Source organism: Kogia breviceps, chromosome 2, assembly GCF_026419965.1.
Source record: "Kogia breviceps isolate mKogBre1 chromosome 2, mKogBre1 haplotype 1, whole genome shotgun sequence".
In the NCBI taxonomy this organism is placed as follows: Eukaryota; Metazoa; Chordata; class Mammalia; order Artiodactyla; family Physeteridae; genus Kogia; species Kogia breviceps.
In genome coordinates, this window is record NC_081311.1 from 191,165,603 (window position 1) to 191,186,704 (window position 21,102).

At 39.1% G+C, this 21,102-nt stretch overlaps 1 protein-coding gene across 7 annotated transcripts in view; it reads right to left on the reverse strand.

Moving 5' to 3' along the window:
- The window catches only part of SPHKAP (SPHK1 interactor, AKAP domain containing), a 200,971-nt gene that overhangs the window by 17,370 nt on the left and 162,499 nt on the right, over positions 1-21,102 (reverse strand). For 5 of the 7 annotated variants that reach the window (XM_067027072.1, XM_067027075.1, XM_067027070.1 and 2 more), the window contains 4 exons: positions 13,108-13,167; positions 11,002-11,136; positions 6,860-7,115; positions 1,127-4,898 (listed from right to left, as the gene is read on the reverse strand). In XM_067027072.1, the coding sequence (XP_066883173.1) occupies positions 1,127-4,898; positions 6,860-7,115; positions 11,002-11,136; positions 13,108-13,167 (4,223 nt within the window). The remainder of the gene's footprint in view (positions 1-1,126; positions 4,899-6,859; positions 7,116-11,001; positions 11,137-13,107; positions 13,168-21,102) is intronic. The other 2 variants (XM_067027071.1, XM_067027073.1) reach the window with 1 other exon arrangement.

Sequence of the window (21,102 nt, forward strand, 5' to 3'; positions counted from 1 at the left end):
GAGTAGAGCTGTGAACACATTAAATATTTTTTAGGGCTCCCTCTTGTGTGTAAGAGGGTAGGAAGTCTTTCACAGGGAATTGAGTTCCATGTTTAGCTATTTTGACATGTCAAATCCTCTGATAACAACTCTGAGCTTAGAAAATGTGATCTAAATATAACTAATTTCCCCTTTTGCAAATCCTGAGAATTCTCTGGTTTTAATAAAATTCTCACATGGCTCATAACAGGTTTCTCTTGAGGAAAAGATCTCCTGGAATAAAGGCAACCATATACCTTAACCCCAAACAACAGCAACCATAAAGTAAACATTTATTGAGTGTTTGTAATGGCCTAGGCACTGAGGTAAGGGCTTGTGTACATTTCTTTATTTAAACCTTGAGAGTCTTCTTATGATGTAATTATTACTATTATTACCCCCGCCCAACAGGTAAGTAAACTGAGGCAGAGATCAGCAAATTTGCTTAGAGTGATGGTTTCAAGGTTCTTTAGTGGAGATCATGTTCCATAACAATTCTTTATATTGCTCCACAAAGAAAAATATATTCAACACTCAGCCCTTATGTTTTGGAAAAAGATTCAGCTCTCAAATTTCTAAGGCTGATGATGTTGTTTTGCACTTATGCTACCATGGTATACCATGCATCTAAAGGGCCAGCACTGCAGGACATGGTGTCCTTGCAAAGACCTTTAGAATAAGACAAAAAAGAAAAACTTGAGCGACCCTGGAGAAAATGATACCAAAATATTTAATGTCAGATTCCAATACTAAAATTTATTTACATTTAACTGTTTTCAAATGGACAAGTTGATGTAATTTTCTTATTTTGCTTGAAAACTGCCATGAATTAATTTCAGAAGGTAGCATTCTATGGGAGATTAATTGTAATGGGGAGAATGATACCTCATTTCTTCTGTTATATACATAAATCGAATTTGTTTTAGAGATTTTTTTAAAAGACCTTCCATCTTTCTATTATAAGTGCATAGTAACCCACGGAGATCAATTACTATCTCAGAAATTCAGTTCTTGCATCAGTAAGTCCCTAAGATTTAGAATAAATACTAATTAAGATGCAAACTCCAGTCCCATGCACCCTATCTCGTCTAAGAGGTCATTGACTCACCTAGGGTTTTGGCAGGAACTCACAGTGGTGTCTCTACCCCTCGCCACACGTGGGGCCTTTTCTTCTTTCAAGCACTCTTCTGCTTCCTCTAGGGGGCTGCGTTTGGAAAGGACGTGTTCAGGTTCTCCAACACATTCTTCTCTCTGATCTGTTTCGATCTGAATTAAAGGCACTTCCCTTGAGCAAGGTGATTGCCTGGCGTGGCTTAGAAGGACAGCATCCTGGCAAGAGGACGTTTCCTTTCTCGAATCTAAACTGCTGTGATTTGCGAGAGGCGCAGCTTTGCTTGGAGACGACATTGGGGGATGTTTGCCTTCGGTAATGGAGTCTTTCCTCGGGTAACCAACAGACTCCCGAGCAAGCAGAGCTGGCCCACTCTGCACTCTGCTCGAAGCCAATCTGCTCGCACACTTCTCCACCTGCGGGGAGGAGCCGCCGGAAGCAGGCTCAGCATCAGCTGCCCGGGCGTCGTCCACTATAATTTTGTTCTTCCGCATGAGGGCTTCGATTGAGTTTGCCCACGTCTCATGAATTAACATGTTTGTGATCTGGTCGGCCCCACCTCTCCGATACAAGCAAGAGTCAGATTTGCAGAGACCCGATGAGGAAGCGCTACCGACCTGCTGTACGCTGGGGAAATCTTGCTGGCTGTTTTGAGCAAAGCCATCTAAGGAGTTGGCCTTGATGGGTACGTTCACCGTCAGCCTGGCGCCCAGGGATCTGCTGCTGGGCATGGATGACTGTCTGTAACACACCGAGGATCGCAGAGAAGGCGACAGCAAGCCCGTCGTCCAGTCCTGGCTGCTTCGTCCGGAGGAGGCGCCGTCTTTGCTCTCTCGTGCAATGTCCCTCAGCATGTACCTATAGAACTCCTCGGTGATGCTCTCGGTGCTGGAGTGCTTTGAGGGACAGCTTGGCCTCACACCGAGGTGGTCATTTTTCCGGCAGGCCTGTTGCATAGCCGAGTTCAGAATACTGCTGGCATTCTTGCCTGCGTAGTAATCCAGCAGTAACTCGAACCCTCTTCCTTCCTTTTCCATCTGGTTCACCATGAACTTGGAAAACTCATCGGTGATGCTCTCACAGCTCGACTGCTTGGAGACGGAGCTGGCCCTGCTAACTGGCTGGCTTAGCGTACTCATGAAAACCAGGCTATTCACAGACGCCCTGGCGTTACAGTCCTCCTCTGGAATGCTCTCACAGCTGGAGGCCTTCAGCCGGTTCCACCTGTCCCCGCTGAGTAACCGGCTCCGAGGACAGCTCTGCGCTTGCAAGACGCCGTCCACCATGCAGCACTCTGTGAGGCTCGTGATGTTGGCGGCCACCTCGTCTGCACAAATATTTACGGAGCCTGGGACGTCCTCAAGGTTCATCGACTCGTCCACGACCCTGTTCATCAGCTTCTCTTTAAGCTCCGGGCGCTCATCTGTTTTCCTCTTGATCTCGCTGAGTCGCGGTGGCTTGTGTTTCCTCATAGTGGCCCCAGCGGCCTGGCTCTCTTTCTTCCTCTTCAAGGATCGGCAGGATACGTTGGGGGTAACCAGGAACTCATTCCCTCTTTTCCACGCACAGAACCAGGGCTGTTTTCCATTGGAGTTGTCAAGGCAAATCGCTGCTATTTCAGTTGCCATGGAAACAATGGTCTCTGCTAATTCTTCGGCAAAGTCTGCAATGCAGTATATGTCTGGGTGTTTGGGCGGTAGCAGGGATTGAGCAGGAAGCAGCAAATCATTCCCTAACAAAGACAGGTTAACTTGAACTTCGTTGTTTAGAGGTGAGGCACAATTGTACTTTTCTTGAGCATTCGGATTGATGCTGTCCTCAGAGTCCTGGGAACTGATGTTGTACTTGTCAACGGTTGGCGTCATTTCTCCCTCTGAAGGGGCTCTGCCTTCATTCTCACTGTGACTGGATTGTCGACGAGGGCTTTTGGTATCCTCTTCCACCGTTCCTTTCAGATATATTTCCGTGGGGGATGTTTGAACAGACACTCTGGGAATATAGGACAATTCAGATTGCAGTGCGGGGTTCTGGAAGAGGTCTGGTTTCTCCGGGCCCTTGCCGTCTTGCTTGGGATGCTCATCATCTACAAGATCATTGCTAACAAGACTGGCGCTTTGCAGGTTGCTAAGCGGATGGCTGCTGGAGTCGTCAGTGGCTTTTGTCCGTGCTTGACAAGTGGCCTGATCAGTCGGCTGGAAGTCTAGTTCGGTTTCCCTCCATCTGACGGTCTCCTTAGAAAGGATGGTGGGACATTCACCAAGCTGTACCAGGTGGCTCATCTTCTTGAAAGTGACGCATATCACATTGAAAAGCAGCTGATTTGTACTTTCCATTAAGGTGTCCAGGGTTTCAGATGAGTGCCTGCCATCGCTGGGGTCCATTATTTTATTTCTCTGGTGAACTTCATCAATGGAATGCTTCAGGATAACATTAGACAGGGTCTGTGCCAGTTCATTCCCAAGGACGTTTTCCGAGCCCAAGGTCTGAGGCTTTGCAACGGTTTCTATGATTCTCCTAGTCATTGATTCCATGAGGTCCCCAATGCTGCTGTAGGCATTAGGTCTTGTTAAGACCAGAGTGGCCTCCTTGAGCAATGCCTCTGCAATGGCTTCATTCCCCAGCTCCATGTGCTTCTCAGTCACTGAGCCACGAGGTGGGGGGACTGCTGCAGAAACCTCAGCTGCAGACAAGAAGCCACTTGAAGCCATAGGGCCCTTCACCTCTCCCGTTTCACCCAGGCCACAGACGGCAACAGCACTTGCCACTTGAGTCACGCCACACAGAGCAGATGGAAAGGAATATTTGCTGGTGGAGTGTTCCTTGAACACTTGAGATGACTGAGTTTGCACTGGTTCATGTCCTCCCAGTGGATGGTTTGAAACCAGGGACTCTTGCTCCATTTTGAATCTTTCTGTGGCCCGTGGACTGGAAATGGTTCCAATCACAGTGGCTGCACAAGCTAATGCTACTTCTAGAGCACTCTGGGGGTGTTTGCTGGAGTTCTCTCCAGAGACGATGCCTGAAGTTTCAAGTGAGACTTCTGTCTTGGGCCGGGAGGAGATACCTGGCTCAGGGCCAGCATCGCTGCCTTCTGGACTCTGAACAATGACAATTTGGGGGAGTTCATTCGGTGACCGAGGGACCATGGTATCTTCTGTGGAACAACCACTGGGGAGCAGTGCACTTCCTGGAGAAACACTGACTGCAGATTCCTGGGGTAGTGTAGGCTGAGACTGAGATAATCGAATAAATGCATCTTGCAGCACAGATTCTGCTAAATTCGTAGCATACTCGCCGGTTGTGGCTTCTCCATCTTCTATGGGAAGAATAGAGTTTGTGCCATCTTCATGGTCTCCTGGGTCTAAACTGCTGTCATGCTCAGAGAAAGTACCACATGCAGAAGGTCCATCTCTCTTAACCATCCTTGAGAAATAAGCATTGCCTGGAATACATAGTGCCTGTGATTTTCCCTCTTGACCTTTAACATTTTCTGAAGAATAATAATTTGTGGTTGACTTATCATTCCCCACAACTGCACCTTTGCACTCTGATGGCTTGGTTGAGGGGTCTAGACTCTGCAAACTTGTATCTTCTGCCACTTTTCCCAGAGATCCTTCTGTTTTAATCAATGGTGTATGATATTTGCTAACATATTTATCTTCCAAAGCATAAAGTAACTTTTCCTTTTTGTAATTCCATTCCTCCTGAGTGGCTTCCTTTGGCTTTTTATTTTCCAAAACATTGTCTGAGACATTTATATTTTCATAACCTAGTGAAGAGAAAATGAGGGCCACTATTACTTTTTATTTATTTTCTTTGTTAAGACTTCATTTTTTAAAGAGCAGTTTTAGGTTAAAATTGAGACAATATACAGAGATTTCTCATATATCCCCTGCCTCCACACGTGTATAGATTTCTCTATTATGAACTTCTCCCGCAAGAGTGGTACATTTGTTACAAGTGAAAAGCCCATAATAACACATCATAATCACCCAGAGTCCACACTTACCTTAGGGTTCATTCTTGGTGTTGTACATTCTATGGGTTTAGACAGGTATAATGGCATATACCCATCATTATGGTATTGTGCCCATTTCACTGGCCAAAATAGCCTCTGTGCCCCACCTATTTATCCCTTCAACTACCATCTGCACCCATGCCAAACTCCTGGCAACCACTGATCTTTTTAACTGTATCCATAGTTTTGCTTTTTCCAGAATACAGGCTTTTCAGATTGGCTTATTTCAGTTACTAATATGCATTTAATTTTCCTTCCTATCTTTTCACGAATAGCTTGTTTCTTTTAAGTGCTGTATAATATACCTGCTATTACATTTTAGATAGCAGGTTTCCACGAGTCTAAAATAACATTTAATTCCTAAAGATGCCTTAAAGAATCAGGTATCCTTATTTTTTTTTAAATAGCATTTTGAATGTTTCTTTAAGAAAAATGAATCCGAAAAGTCTTTTGAGTTTCTTTGTGGAATGCCACTCAACAAAATGGCTTTCAATGCGGGGTACAAATGCAAGTGCTAGAGCGCGGGAGGGCATTTGGGAGCTGAGGGCTGGTCACCATGTTTCAGGGACAAAGTAACACAGACAATTGTGTCTTGAAGCTTCCCAGTGGGTACAGGAGGAGAAGGGAGGATGTTCAGGTCACCTAAATCATGGCCTTGTTGAAAGAGTTTTTCTAAAGTTGGCATAGGATTTTCCCCAAGGACAGTGGCCACAAATCTGGGGTATCCCCTTCCTCTGTGGGGAAGAGTAACCCATCGTTCACTGAGCTACAGACGTAGATGTAGAGAACGGACCTTTTGACAAGGAGGGGAAGGGGAGGGTAGGACGAATTGAGAGATTAGGATTGACATATTACACTACCATGTGTAAAATAGAGAGCTAGTGGGAACACGCTATAAAGCACAGGAAGCTCAGCTCAGTGCTCTGTGGTCACCTAGAGGGGTGAGATAGGGAGGGTGGGAGGGAGGGAGACACAAGAGGGAGGGGATATGGGGATATGTGTGTACATATAGCCGATTCACTTCATTGTACAGCAGAAACTAACACAACATTGTAAAGCAATTATACTCCAATTTAAAAAAAAAGAATGAATAAATGAAAGCTAAGCACTTTCCTGGGTTATTTCCTTCTGTGCTGACAACAATAATAGTTAAATATAATAAATATGTATGGTTAAATAATATATATAACAAACATATGGTTAAATATAATAAATATAATAGTGCTAAGAGCACTGCTATATTCCCAAATTGTGGGCAAGGAAACTGGGGCTCAAAGAGACTGGATAACTGGCCCCAGGTTTCACAGCCTCAAAGAGGCAGTGCTAGGATTCAGGTCAATCTAACTCAGTTTCAACTAATACATGGCTTTAATGGAAAACGTAGGGACGTTAACTTTCCTCCAAGTGATAGCCTCCATCTCTTGGCAGGCAGGAGGATTTTGTTTTAAAAAACATAGATTTCCTTCAGCATTCCTAAGGCATCTTTAGGGAGAATGGGACCATCTAACCATTCAATCTGTCAAAGTGCCTCCGTCAGCACCCCCACTAGTGTTTTCTTATTCTCTCTCCCTCTTTAAACTACTTAAGTGAAGATTGACTGCGATGTGTCAGCCAAAGTGATGTGGCCTGAAACTTTTCTGAAATTTAATCCAGACATTTTTATAAGGTGACTAATTTCAGGATGCACATTCATTTTATTGGAAAGTTCTCACCGTTCCTATATTCTTCTGCGTCACTTTCCTCCTCCAAGTGCTCGGATGCGGTAAGAAAGTCTTCCTCAATTGAAGACAAGGAACAGTTTGTGTCATCCTCCGCTTTTAAGATGTTTGTTTCCAGGTGGAGCTGCCGCTCCTGCACCAGTTCCAGACCAATCAAAAATTTGTTGATTTCAAAGATGATGCAATTGGTACTGTTTGGCCCGTTCCCTCTTGCACACTGGACCAAGCAGATATCTGACAACCAAGGACACTAAAAGCAGAGAGAGAAAAAGGCATTTGTTAAAAGAGAAAATATAAAACCATTCCCTCTCACCTTTCTTCTTCTATCAATCTCTCCTGTTAGAAGGAATGGGGACCTTTAAAATATTTGGAATATTTTCTGGGCTTTCATTGATGAACTGCTTGAAAAATATTCAAGTGGTGCTTGGGAACACAGGGTGCCCAGGAGAAAGTTTGACTTAGTGGAAAATAGACTAATTATATCACATATTTTTGTTCTCTCCTGTCAAAGCAAAAATTGCCCTGGGCAACATTTACCAGGCACTGAAGACCTTCTTCAAAGTTATTAAAATAGGAGAGAGAGAGGCCAGATCTGAGTTGGACCACAACTCTGCTGAAACAAAAGGCAATTGGGTTTTTAAGAGCTGGCATAGGAGGATTGACATTCATCTGTGTTTGGTAACGAAAAGTAAGCTTTCTTGTGTCTTCATGGCTGGAAGTAGTCTTGCAAATTGGAGCAAAGTGCGGGCAGAAGTTAGGCTCCCACCCTTCCACAGAGACAGGGACACTAGCTTCGCTGATAGTTACATTTCAGAGATGGGTCCTAGCTCCTTCAGAAAGACATTCTTGGGTTGTAAAACTGGCAAAAGGCTTTTAAAACAATTTACATCTCAATGGGGCAGAGGAACAATTTATAATGATAGGTTTTCTAAAGTAAATGTTCTGAGAAGAGGGAGGTTTAGGGCCTGGAGTCAGGAGGAAGGCTGTCTAAAGTTTAATCAAGCTGAGGGGAAAGTTAAGGTTGTAGGGCACCCCTCTTGATTAAATTGAATCCCACGTTCTCAGATCAATATCTTTTTCTGCCTTGGTGATACTCAGTACAACCTCTGCCCGTATTTCAGACGGATAGCGAGTATTTTCTCAATTACAGTTAAACTTTATAATGTGTACTGTTCATTTGAAGAAGTAGGCAAAATGAGATTTAAAGAAATCCCTTGGAAGTGAACGAATTCTGTCTAAAGGATGGACATATGGGGACAGCAGTGAAGGAGGTCAAATCATTGGCTGGTGTCCCCCCGAGACCTGTTAATTCTGTTCAGTTCCAGGGTTACAGACCATCTCCCTATTCTCTGCTACACATTTTCACTATTCATAGTGTTATTCATTAGAATAGCAGTTAAAAAGAGTTTCAGTTGCCCACGCACAGATTACTAGTAAATCACAGACATGTCTTGTGCATTGGGGTTTTCAATTTTTGTACGAGGAACAATATGCTGATTTATAGTAATTTTTAAGAGAAAATTATTTGAATGGAAACAACAGTTAGTGGACAAAGGGAAGCAAAAATAAACTGATCTCAAATGGAATTCAAAGTGTTTGGGAATATTTTATGTCTAAATGGGATTATTTAAAACATGCTGACTGTGGTTGGAGTTACTTAGGTCTCATCCTAGTTAAAGACATTTTAGAATCCTTGAGTCTGAATGTATGTGTGTGTGTGAGTGGGGAGGATGTGTATATGCAGAGGAGCACATACACGTAGACATTTATATTGTATCTCTGGAGTATATCTTTTTCTGACATAAATATCATTTATCAATCTCTTTGATTGCAGATTATAATTAGAGTAATTCTAGGACAGATGATTATAAGGTGAAAAATTCAGTAATTCTCTAAGCGTCCAGGGATCCCAAGGGGGCTCAGAAATAGAATTTATCTCTGTGCTTATGTGATTAGGTCTGTTCTCAAGGAAGGTGGTCCATAATCTGGCTTTTCAAAGCAAGATTTCTACTAGCAGCCTAGTTGTGTACTAGCAGCCTGAGCGTCACGTGGGAGCTTGTTACAAGTGTATAATCTCAGACTCCACTCCAGACCTACCGAATCAGAATCTGCATTTTCAAAGAATCTTTTGGTGATTCCAACATGCATTAACATTTGAGAAGTATTGGTCCATACCTTTTATGAAATTCACGAAGGATCTGTGGTCCCCTAAATGGTGAGGACCCACTGCTATACAGTAATGAGAGCTAGCTTGATTAATTTTCTTTCCACTGAATTCAGACCTAATATACTGAAGTGAAATTTGATAGATGCTTTCTGAGTGCCTATTATATGCAAGGTATGCTGGGAGGTACAAACATGAATCAAATAATTACTCTAAGGGATGGGGCATAACATACTCCCAGTAGATCAGACACGAATAAAAATAAAGTTGAACCGCAAGAAGCTGTCAGATTTGCAGGTCAAAATTATTGCATATTGTCATTTCATATCATTTAGACTAAATATAAGTAACAAAGTGAAATGGGGTAGGAATCCAAAGAAATGTTAACAAAGCAATATGAGCAGTTAAGTAATACTTCAAGACAGACTTAGGGAAAGGTTGTTATTAAACATTCAATGTTACACCGCTGTGGTACCCTTAGGAAGAAAATGTATTTTCTTTACAATCTTCTTGAAAGTAAATAAAACATCCTGAGAGTCTTAGGCAAATAATGGCAAACAACAGAGCCTGTAAAATAATGGCAGATATTATTATATAATTTATATGCTAGTCTACTAGGTGTTTGCTTGTCTTATTACCTTTAATGCAAACAATTTTCTATGAGGTGGCTGGCGCTACCGCCCTGTTACAGATGAGAAATCAGAAGCACAGAGAGGCTAACTGATGCTTTCAAAGTCACAGAAATATAACGTGGAAGAGCCAGCAATGCAATCCAGGTCTGCTGGATTCCAATTACTGTGTTCTTTCCAACTGTCCTCATGGAGAGTTTAATTAGAAATCCTTACTAACAGGCCTGGCGCAGAAAACCACTCTTAAAACTAAGCTTTGAAAATTGCTTTTGGTTATCATGGTTTTGCCCAGTATAAAGAGAGGGTACTTAGAGCTGTTTCTGTATTCTCTTTTCAAACAATTCATTTTCTCACTAAGGAAATGTGTTATTAGATTGACCGGGAAGAATTTTGTTCTAGGCTTGATGTGCAAATTGTAACAGGCTGTGTGTAGATTTTCATGAAGTATCTGGAGTACAGCAAGAAATAGCGGGTGGACCTCTGAATTTTTTTATATTTTGAAGGATTAAAGAATAAAAGATTTAAAGGCGTTCCAGCAAAACTAAAACACAAGGCAGAGCAATTTAGAGGAAAACAAATGCTCATCATTTTAAACTGTAGCTATCACTATCAACATATCTTATTTGAGAAAATTTGCGATCTTTTATACAGTATGTCTTTAGAAATCTTTTATGTGTTTTTCTGTAAGTTGGTTAAACAATTTAAAATTTTAAGGTTTTCTTCAGTGTTAGAATGATATATCTAATAATAATGAACATTAGTAGATTGATAATAATAGTATTTTAAATTCTACTTTATTTTCAGTAATATTCTTTTATTCTGGGAACTTCATTTTGGGGCCTAGGAAACTCCATTTCCATCTTTGGGGCTGCTATCCTATATTTATTATCTTGGCTGATTTGATATATCCTAAGAAACAAGTAGTATCCGGAAAGAAGAAATCGTGCAATTCTAGGACCACAAGGTATGAATTAGAATTTTGCTATTGTTCCTGAAACAGAAGACAATTCTGTTTTTGATTATCCAGTAGATTTGTAGAAAACCAAGCTTACCAACCAATGCCTAGTGTGTCTACTTTAGTTTAAGTGCAACTCAGCACCATAAACTTGAGAAGGTAACCTATGTCAGGAGTTGATGTAAGGGAAACTCTGTCAAGCTATGAGGGGCAATATTGAAGAGAAATACAAATAAAGCCTATTCTTGAATACAAGGACATTTTTGATTCTTATGCTATGGGAGTCTATGTATAGCGTCTATTTGGGCCTTGTACTTGTTTGTGTCAAGAGCTGACCACAGATAACTTATTACTAGTGAATAGGTTATCAAGAGCTTATATTTCTTACCTGTGAAACTTCAAAATCTGCCTGGAGATTTCCAGATGTTAACCCACTTAGGAGGACAATTTCATTTTCTTTTGGCTTTTGGACATTCATGGAGCTTATAAGTTTTGGAAGATCTGGTGAGACATTGCCCAATTTCTGTAGAACAAGAATCTTTATTAGCTTAGATGTTTTATTTTCACTTCCAAAATACTACCCCAAAATTATTTTACTTGCAAAAATAATATACTCAGTAACAATTCATAATATAGATTACTTAATCTATTAAGATTATTACTAGAAGAGATTGTATAAAATTGAAGCATAAGGTTTAGATGGGAATAGAAAATTTCCTAAACATAAAGATTTAAACATTTTTACTTCTAAGTTTTCCGAAGTAAACACTTAATGATTATTGTGACACCACAGTTATACATGATAGTTTGGGAACTTTTTCCTTTTAAATCCTTGAATAAGAAACCCTTTAACTAATAACCATGTGTTCTAATAAAGTCAATAATAATATTAATAATAAAATAATTACTAATATTGATTTTTCTGTATGTATTCATTACAAGGCACCATATTAAGGACTGTACATATGTTACATTACTATCTTCAGTCACTGCAACACCCCTATATGGATTGTACCACTATTACTTTCCTTTCACACATAAATAGCCTGAGATCCAAAGAAGATGAGATGAGTTCCTTGAACACCTTTATGTAGCTTAATCCGTTTATGTATACCCTTAGGCATAGCAGAAGGCGGTCTCAAATCACACCTAAGTTCGTTAGATACAATGTTCTATTTTTTTCTTTTTGCTTTAGGCTTTTATTGTGGTAGACATATATACTTAATTTTCTTTTACATATCAAACAAAAGAATATCAAAACCTGAGAACACAAGCAGGGAATACTAAGAGATTCATACACAGCACAGATTAATTAGAAATACACATCTACATATGCACTTTATAGATTCCAAAAATGTGATTTTCATAATATTACCAAATATCTGTTTCTCAGATATTTAAAAATTAATATCTGTCATCTATTTACATATTTAAATACTGTAATAGCTCTCCCAAAGATCACTGCTGAAACAGTTTTGTTTCCATGAAGATCACATTAATCAGAGAAATGAGTAGGAAAAAAATGCTGTTAAGTTATAATGCGTCTTTTCTATGTCATAAAGTTTGATGGAAACACAGTTCTTAAGATGCCAATTGCTTTGGTCCTTCCTGCTCTTTCTTTGATGTACTCTGCACCGTGATTCCATCAAATGAAATCATAGGTACAATTTCTTTTGAAGATCTCTCCAGTACTACACAGATGAGTGATATTTTGGAGCTCAGTGGAAGTCAATAATAAACAATCTGTATGGGCAGTTGAGCTGCAGAAGCTTCAGGTGCAGCATTGTCAAGAAAAGAACATTGCGGGAGTAACTGAGTAGCTGCAGGTCTACCATATACTGTGATAATCAAGTGGCAAATGGTGTGCTATTATGCATTAAAGACTGTTACACCAAATAGTGAAATCAAACCATCTTCAGCTTTGGGAATGAATCCTTGCCCACTGTACCCACAGGCTCTAGTTCCGAAGGACTGAGTGGGCCTTCAAGTTGTTGCGTGTTGTCAAGGATTTACATCAAGATCTTACAACCTTGGATGAGCTTGGAATATTTAGCTGCTGCAGAGTGCAAAAAGTTTGAGTCCCGGATGAGTGTAGGGCTAGGAAACTGAGATTAGATATAAAACATTTGATGGAAGCAGCAGGAAGGAGCAAACCAGAGGGAAGAGCTAGCTGGTATCAAGCGGGTTGTGCAAAAACCTTGGAAAAGTCATCACAGACAGAGTGTTTGAGAGTGGAGAAGGGGAGAGTAGAAAAGCCACTCCTAGGCCCTGGCAGGCAGGAGAGAGCAACTGTCTACTGGGGAAAGCAAGTTTCACAAATCTAAGGAGGGCAAACTGTGTAGGAAAGGGGCCAGGGAGATGGGCTGTGATGGAACCACCTAAGTAAAGAGTCTCCTACAAAGTGAGCGCCATTTAAGTGGACTCATGTTAGTTCTCTCGTCAGTACAGCCAGTCCTTGAAGCGAGTTCCCAGAGAGCCCAGTTCCCAGTGCTACCTGCTGCAGGTGCTCTGTAGTGCATGCATCCTTGTTCACATCCAGGTTCACAAAGCAGACCTGGGAAAGAGGGCAAATATTGTCAATTAAGTGAAAAACCTGAAAGTCATTTTTGAAGAAAGCAGGAATTAGTCTGGGGCAAATGGTTAGAGCGTCGTACCTATTTTGTACAGTTGATCTGGCCTAGAAACAGCCATCTTACCTTCGGGCGTCTGTGCCCAATTCCTACTCATAGCTCCAACTGATCCCATCAAATGCCTTCCGTCTTTCATGGCCGACAAACAAAACAAAGCCCCTTTGTAGAGAACCAGTGTGACAGTCCCAAGAAAATCTTCAGTTTTCTAAAGTGTTGTCAAATCTCATGAAATAGGAAAAAGACTTGTAATACTCTCAAGCTCTGTTTATAATTGCAACAAACACTTCTTGCTATTTCCCTCTTTCGTCTTATTTCCTGCTCCCTTTCTCCACCCACTTTTCATATCATGTACAATCAATGGATTTCTCTGTCTCATTGTTTTAGTTAATTTTAATGTATTTCATCTTGTTGTAGACTTTGCCTCTTCTGTAGCTATCTTAAATAAGTGTTTGAATACACAAGAGTATGAAAACAACAGCTGCAAGATTAAATAATAATTCAGAACAACAGTAAAAGAATTGTACAATTTAAACACAGCACATAGATTAAACAAACCAACATGGGCATTCAGATGGGAATGGTGAGAAGAAAATTTTAAGAAAATTTGCAAAGAGATGAGATACGTTATTGAGAGATGAATAGGATTTTGGTGGATAAGGAAAGAGGCTGACGTCCCTGGAAGGTCAGATAGTATGAGTTATATTTGGAGGTAGAAAAGTGCAATGCACTGTAAAGAAGCAGGGAGTCTGGTTGCAGCAAAGTCCTGGAGAAAGAAAAGTGTTAGAAATAAGGTCTTGGAAGGTTCATGTTAGATGAGGTCATGCAAATGAAGTTTTACAATATTTTACTAAAAATCATTCAAACGTTTTTATTCCTAACATGTTGATTTGATCATACAAAACTGGATGAGAACATTAATTATCTGGGTATTTAGTCAGACGTTTGGACTTAAGTAGATGCCTGCAAGCATGTGGGTGCTTCTGATTTCAGTTAGTCGTTTGAGGTCGTGGTTTCTTTGAGTCCATTCTTTTTCTTTTTGAGGGAAACAGAACCATAACTGAAAGATTTGGGGAAAGGCCTTAAAAACTAAAATAGTTATATAATGCTGAAGTGTAAAGATCTCTACTCTCTTCATCCCAAGTATTAGGAGATTTCTTCAAGTTTCCTGGGCTCAAAATATCCTTGCAGTGCATCCTATAGTATTTGCTTCTTAAGAATAACTCAATGGGCATTTGGAGCAAGGAAGGGCATGAAATGCCACCCTCACTCTCATTCAGAGGTTCTCTTCTTTTGGGTTAATAAGATGGGTAAACAGGGAGGATTCGGGCCTGAGTCCTTCTGCAGACAATGCAGATGGAAGCATAAATAGTAGGTGATGCTTGGAAGGGGTTCATGATCTAGAGGAGTTTGAGAATATTCATATAATGATAGTTACTTTGCCCTTGGAAAATTGGTTCAATATCCATTAGTACTCAGGGACTTTACATGCAGCTGGGATGACAGTTATTGAACTGATTAGACAATTTTCCATTCACCTTAAAGAAAGGTGCATTACCTGGGCCCTGGGCATCACAAAGCTCTATTATCTTATTTCCCAGTGGAAGAGGGCAAAGCAGAGAGACCAAAGAAAAGCATCTATCATAATATTTTATCTGCCCTATGATATTGTCTTTAGTTTATGAAGATGAACAACTTTTTCATTAATTTTCTGCTACAATGTGAAACTCAACCTATATTTGGAGGAAACCGCCCATACTTGCTAGCTAGGCCAAGATCAAAACAAAGCAAGACATAAATCAACCACTTGCTTATATTTAGTCTGTATATATTTCTGAATCTCGGTGGTAGGGGAGGTTTTTAGGGCCTGATGTACATCCAATTTTAGGAGACCTTCCTTTAGAAAAGGAATGATGAAATTCTAAATTCTAAATGAGATGTGAAAGTAAATATTTATTTATTTAGAAGGAGAAAAGAAATCACAAAAAAATCTCAAATTTAAAAAGACTGACAATAGAAAGCTCAGAGATAAACCCACACACATATGGTCACCTTATCTTTGATAAAGGAGGCAAGAATATACAATGGAGAAAAGACAGTCTCTTCAATAAGTGGTGCTGGGAAAAGTGGACAGTTACATGTAAAAGAATGAAATTAAAACACTCCCTAACACCATACACAAAAATAAAATCAAAAAGGATTAAAGACATAAATGTAAGGCCAGACACTAACAAACTCTTAGAGGAAAACATAGGCAGAACACTCTATGACATAAATCACAGTAAGATCCTTTTGAACCCATCTCCTAAAGTAATGGAAATAAAAACAAAAATAAACAAATGGGACCTAATGAAACTTAAAAGCTTTTGCACAGCAAAGGAAACCATAAACAAGATGAAAAGACAACCCTTAGAATGGGAGAAAATATTTGCCAACGAAGCAACTGACAAAGGATTAATCTCCAAAATTTACAAGCAGCTCATGCAGCTCAATATCACAAAAACAAACAAACCAATCCAACAATGGGCAGAAGACCTAAGTAGACATTTCTCCAAAGAAGATATACAGATTGCCAACAAACACATGAAAGGATGCTCAACATCACTAATCATTAGAGAAATGCAAATCAAAACTACAATGTGATATCACCTCACACCAGTCAGAACGGCCATCATCAAAAAATCGACAAACAATAAATGCTGGAGAGGGTGTGGAGAAAAGGGAACCCTCATACACTGTTGGTGGGAATGTAAATTGATACAGCCACTATGGAGAACAGTATGCAGGTTCCTTAAAAAACTGAAAATAGAACTACCATATGACCCAGCAATCCCACTACTGGGCATATACCCTGAGAAAACCATAATTCAAAAAGAGTCATGTACCCCAATGTTCATTGCAGCTCTATTTACAATAGCCAGGACATGGAAGCAACCTAAGTGTCCATCGACAGATGAATGGATAATGAAGATGTGGCACATATATACAATGGAATATTACTCAGCCATAAAAAGGAACAAAATTGAGTTATTTGTAGTGAGGTGGATGGAACTAGAGTCTGTCATACAGAGTGAACTAAGTCAGAAAGAGAAAAACAAATACCGTATGCTAACACATATATATATGGAATCTAAAAAAAAATGGTCATGAAACACTAGGGGAAAGACTGGAATAAAGACGCAGACCTACTAGAAAATGGACTTGAGAACAAGGGGAGGGGGAAGGGTAAGCTGGGACTAAGTGAGAGAGTGGCAGGGACATATACACACTACCAAATATAAATTAGATAGCTAGTGGGAAGCTGCCGCATAGCACAGGGAGTTCACCTCTGTGCTTTGTGACCACCTAGAGGGGTGGGATAGGGAGGGTGAGAGGGAGGGAAACGCAAGAGGGAAGAGATATGGTAACATATGTATATGTATAACTGATTCACTTTGTTGTAAAGCAGAAACTAACACACTATTGTAAAACAGTTATACTCCAATAAAGATGTTAAAAAAAAAAACTACTAGGAGAAAGAGGTTAACCTTAAACCCTATTAAAATAAGAAACAATAATTTAAAGTGGATTGTAATTCATAACAACTTTTGTAAGTTAACTGTATTTAATAGTTTTATTTCAATACAAATTAAGTTAAACAAAAGCAATACTAATACATAATGTAAAAAATTCATGTTTGACTCTGAATTGACCCACAGAAAAAGAACTGGTGATGATTGTCAGGCTCGAACTTATATTGTCTGTGGACAGTTTTATTTTATCATGTATTCATTTCAGTCAACATTTTGGATTGTTCAGAGAGTCAAATGCAACAGTTGAGAAATGCCATTGCATAATGCACTCACTAAAGGCAAATCCTGTGCAAAAGGATACATGACAATGGAGTTTTAGCCCAGCATGTGGGATCTTTGATTTTCTTTCCCAGGTATTTTTCATCTCTCCTGAATTCAGCTAAAATCTATTAAGGAAATCATTCTTATGGAGATCCTGCCCAGAAAATGTTAAAAAACATGATGTCAAATTGCCTTTGGCATCTAGACATTTGAATGTTTACTCTGACCAAATATATACATATGCATTATCTTAGAAGAAACCCAATTCCTTATTTCTGCAGCTGCTAGCAATGCAACCATCTGGCCACGTGGCAATGATAAGATCTCTTAAGTTGGTGGTATTAAAATGCTGAGCCACAAATCTTTCGAAGTAAAAATTGCTTCCTTTCTTCCCCCAACCAAGTCTTCAGCTAGATCCAGGACCAAAAGCATCTTTTAAAGAATATGGCTTTTTCCTTATTAGTACTTTAGGCTGATGATAACTAAGATGGCAATTTATACATCAATGTTGTTATGTCACAGAGCTGTCAGTCATTTTGGAACACACTTGACTATTTGGAATGATACTGCATTGGTATCCAGTTATTATTGCTTTGAAATGATTGAAGCAACAAAATGAAATACGAAGTTTTATTTACACTTGAGACAGTCAAACCTTTCTGCTTTTTTCATTGTCAATATTTTTAAAAAATAACTTTGCAATGCTGTTTGGGTGTAGCTATTCAAGAAGTTTGTGGTAAGAGACACAGGAAAAAGCATAGAGATTTCTGAACAGTGATAGATATTTTAACTAGCCATACATCAAGCCAATTTTATTGCTAACCTAAAAAATAAATTAAAAATAAGGATGCTACTCAAGATTAATTGTTTATTTTCCCACAATTTTTGTTGTTTTAAAAGACATTTCTTTTGGAGCAAGAAGATAAACTTATATGCAATATCTGATATACATTTATCAGATAAAGAACACATAGTATTTATTTTAAATTTCCATTTTAAAGATACTCTTTATTGAGATATAATTCATATACCATATGACTTACCCATTTAAAGTGTATGCTTCTATGTTTTTTTAAAATTAATTAATTTATTTTTGGTTGTGTTGGGTCTTCGTTGCTGCATGCGGGCTTTCTCTAGTTGTGGCGAGAGCGGGCTACTCTTCGTTGCAGTGAACAGGCTTCTCATTGCAATGGCTTGTCTTGTTGTGGAGCATATGCTCTAGACCCACGGGCTTCAATAGTTGTGGCTCGTGGACTCTAGAGCGCAGGCTCAGTAGTTGTGGCACACAGGCTTAGTTGATCTGCGGCATGTGGGATCCTCCCAGACCAGGGATTGAACCCTTGTCCCCTGCATTGGCAGGCGTATTCTTAACCACTGCACCACCGGGGAAGTCCCACTTCTATCGTTTTTAATATATTCACAGAGTTGTGCAATCATCACCACAATAAATGTTAGAATATTTTTATCATCCACAAAAGAAAATGTATGATTAGCAGTCAATCTCTATTTCTCCCCAAATACCCTCTCTCTAGCCCTAGACAACCACTCATCTACTTTCTATTTCTATATATTTGCCTAGTTTGAACATTTAGTGTAACAAGAATCATGTGTTTTAGAAACAAAATATATAGTTTTTGGTGACTAATCAACATAATGTTTTAAAAGTCCATTCATGTCATAGTATGTAAAAATAGTTTGTTTTTTATTGTTGAATAATATTCCATTGTGTGTGTATATATATACATATATACACACATATATATTGCATTTTATTTATTAATTTATCAATTTATGGATATTTGGGTTGTTTCCAAGGAAATATTAATTTTTCACAATCTCCCCTGGTAACTGAGGATTTGGGAATCATAAGATAAGATGATTTTTGACTGTAATTTTTTCATCTCTCATCTTGGCGATGAGAGCTTTCTCCCGTCATGTCTTCCTAATAAAAAGGGGTGATCTTAAGGAAAAATGATGCCCAAAGATGGTGGGGGCAGAGATGAGTCAAATTTCCCTTAGAACAGGGTTTATCTGGAAGTTTTATCTTTTTCGTATGTCAAATTGAAAGGAAAAGGAATACATTAGACTCGGCTCCATGTTGCTTACTTCTTCTCTCACAGATGTTATTTAGATTATTAATACACAAAGAGCTACAACACACTCCTGAACTCTCCGGAGTCAGGCCCTGGGATAATGCAGGCAAAGAAGAGTCAAATGCTTGTCAACTATCAAGTAGATGAATTCTTATAGACATCTTGGTTGATGGTGGGGTATCTTCTACTCATCAGCACACTTCTGTTGTCTTTCTGATCGAGATGATTTCTCAAGTCTTCACTTTGCCTACTGTAATTAAGCCAAGTTTCAGAGAGTCACACAGCAATCACTAGCATGTTTAATAGGGAAAATCTTTTTTTCTGGAGTACATGGAGCATGTGTAAGGGAGGGGAGTAGTCAGAGGATTTATGTCTTCTGATAGATGAACAGCACCTCAGGAGGTGGTAGATGAGATCTGTTTGCTGATCCTAAAACATGACTAGAACATGAAATTCTTACCTGTTATCAAGTTAAATATGATGGTTCTACACATCTCACTCTTTGAAATTCGTTATGCTCAAACTGCTGTTTTTTTAAAAAATAAGTTCTTACCACTCTCTTGGATGCCTTAAGTCCAAAAGGTTAACTCTACTTAATCTGGATAAGCATCCTCTGGCAAAAGAATGATTGAGGGAGCGGGGCAGTCCCTGAATCATGGAAGCCAGGAATAACCCAGATGGTCAAAGTCTATGAACAGCCATAATAAAAGAACGAACAACAAAGAACTGAAGAAATAAGTAAGCTATGCAGCAGAAAGCCACCTAATGTTCAAAGCTTTCAAAATAATCCTGTTTTCATGTAGAGGACACAGTCATTGTTCAGAATATTAAAATTTTATAGGTTTCACCAAATAACAATGGAGGAAATTCCAGACACAGTAAATGGGACCATATGCTCCCCATATCTGGCTGGACCATTCTCTCAGCTTTGCGGCACAGTAGTGCAGAAATGACAGGAGGATGTGCTCTGTCTACAGACAAGCTTAGCTTCAAATCCTGGCTTCACCCTTTAACAATTTGTAGTCTTAATAAACCATGGAAAAAATGGGGATAATAGAATATATCTGCTTTGCAGAATTTCTGTGAAGATTAGATGAAATACAAAATAAACAATATCGGAGCAAACTGGATGACACTTTATTGCTTTCTGTGTTATAGTCTGTAAGGGTGAACTATTTGAAATTGTTGCTCTTTAATTGTTTTCATACAAAAAAATTTCATAAGGTCTAATCTAAATAACCTAAATAATCTGAGGTAGAATATTTATAAAAAACAGCTATTTATGAGTGTAAAGCAATTAAAATTTGGTTCCTTGCATGTAGCTACTTCCTCTGCTAACCAAATCTTATTTACTTGGTATAAATATTTGTTTTAGTTCAATTATGTAAACATTTATTGATGAAAAACAAATTATTTTTTTCTAAACCTTTATTTCTTATGTTTGGAACCAAATATATACAAGTACAGTGTGTTACCTTATTTTTCAGGGCTATAAAACATTTAATTAAGAAATGCCTGCATTCTCGTTCCCAGAGGTGTTTATGACTTAATTCATCTAAATACCTGCAACTGTTATGGGTAATGTTGTTATCATGTGTCATAAAACCAGTAGATAATTGCAACAGACATGAAATAGGGAACCATTTCGTGAATATGAAAGTAAAAAAAATTATAATTTACAGCAGAAATGTAGACATGTTACAAACATTAACCACTGCTTAATCATCATCGCTTATTTAGTTCCTTAATAAGAATAGTGCTGTTTGAGAGAACTTATAGATCTGGAGAGAAAACAGCCTCTGTTCTTAGAAATAACGATCTGTAATGAGAATGAGTAAACACAAACTTTTACACATACCGATCAACCATTTGAAGCCAATGCAAGATTTCAATTTCTCAGTACAGCGTATAAAAGGATACATGGGGGCTTCCCATG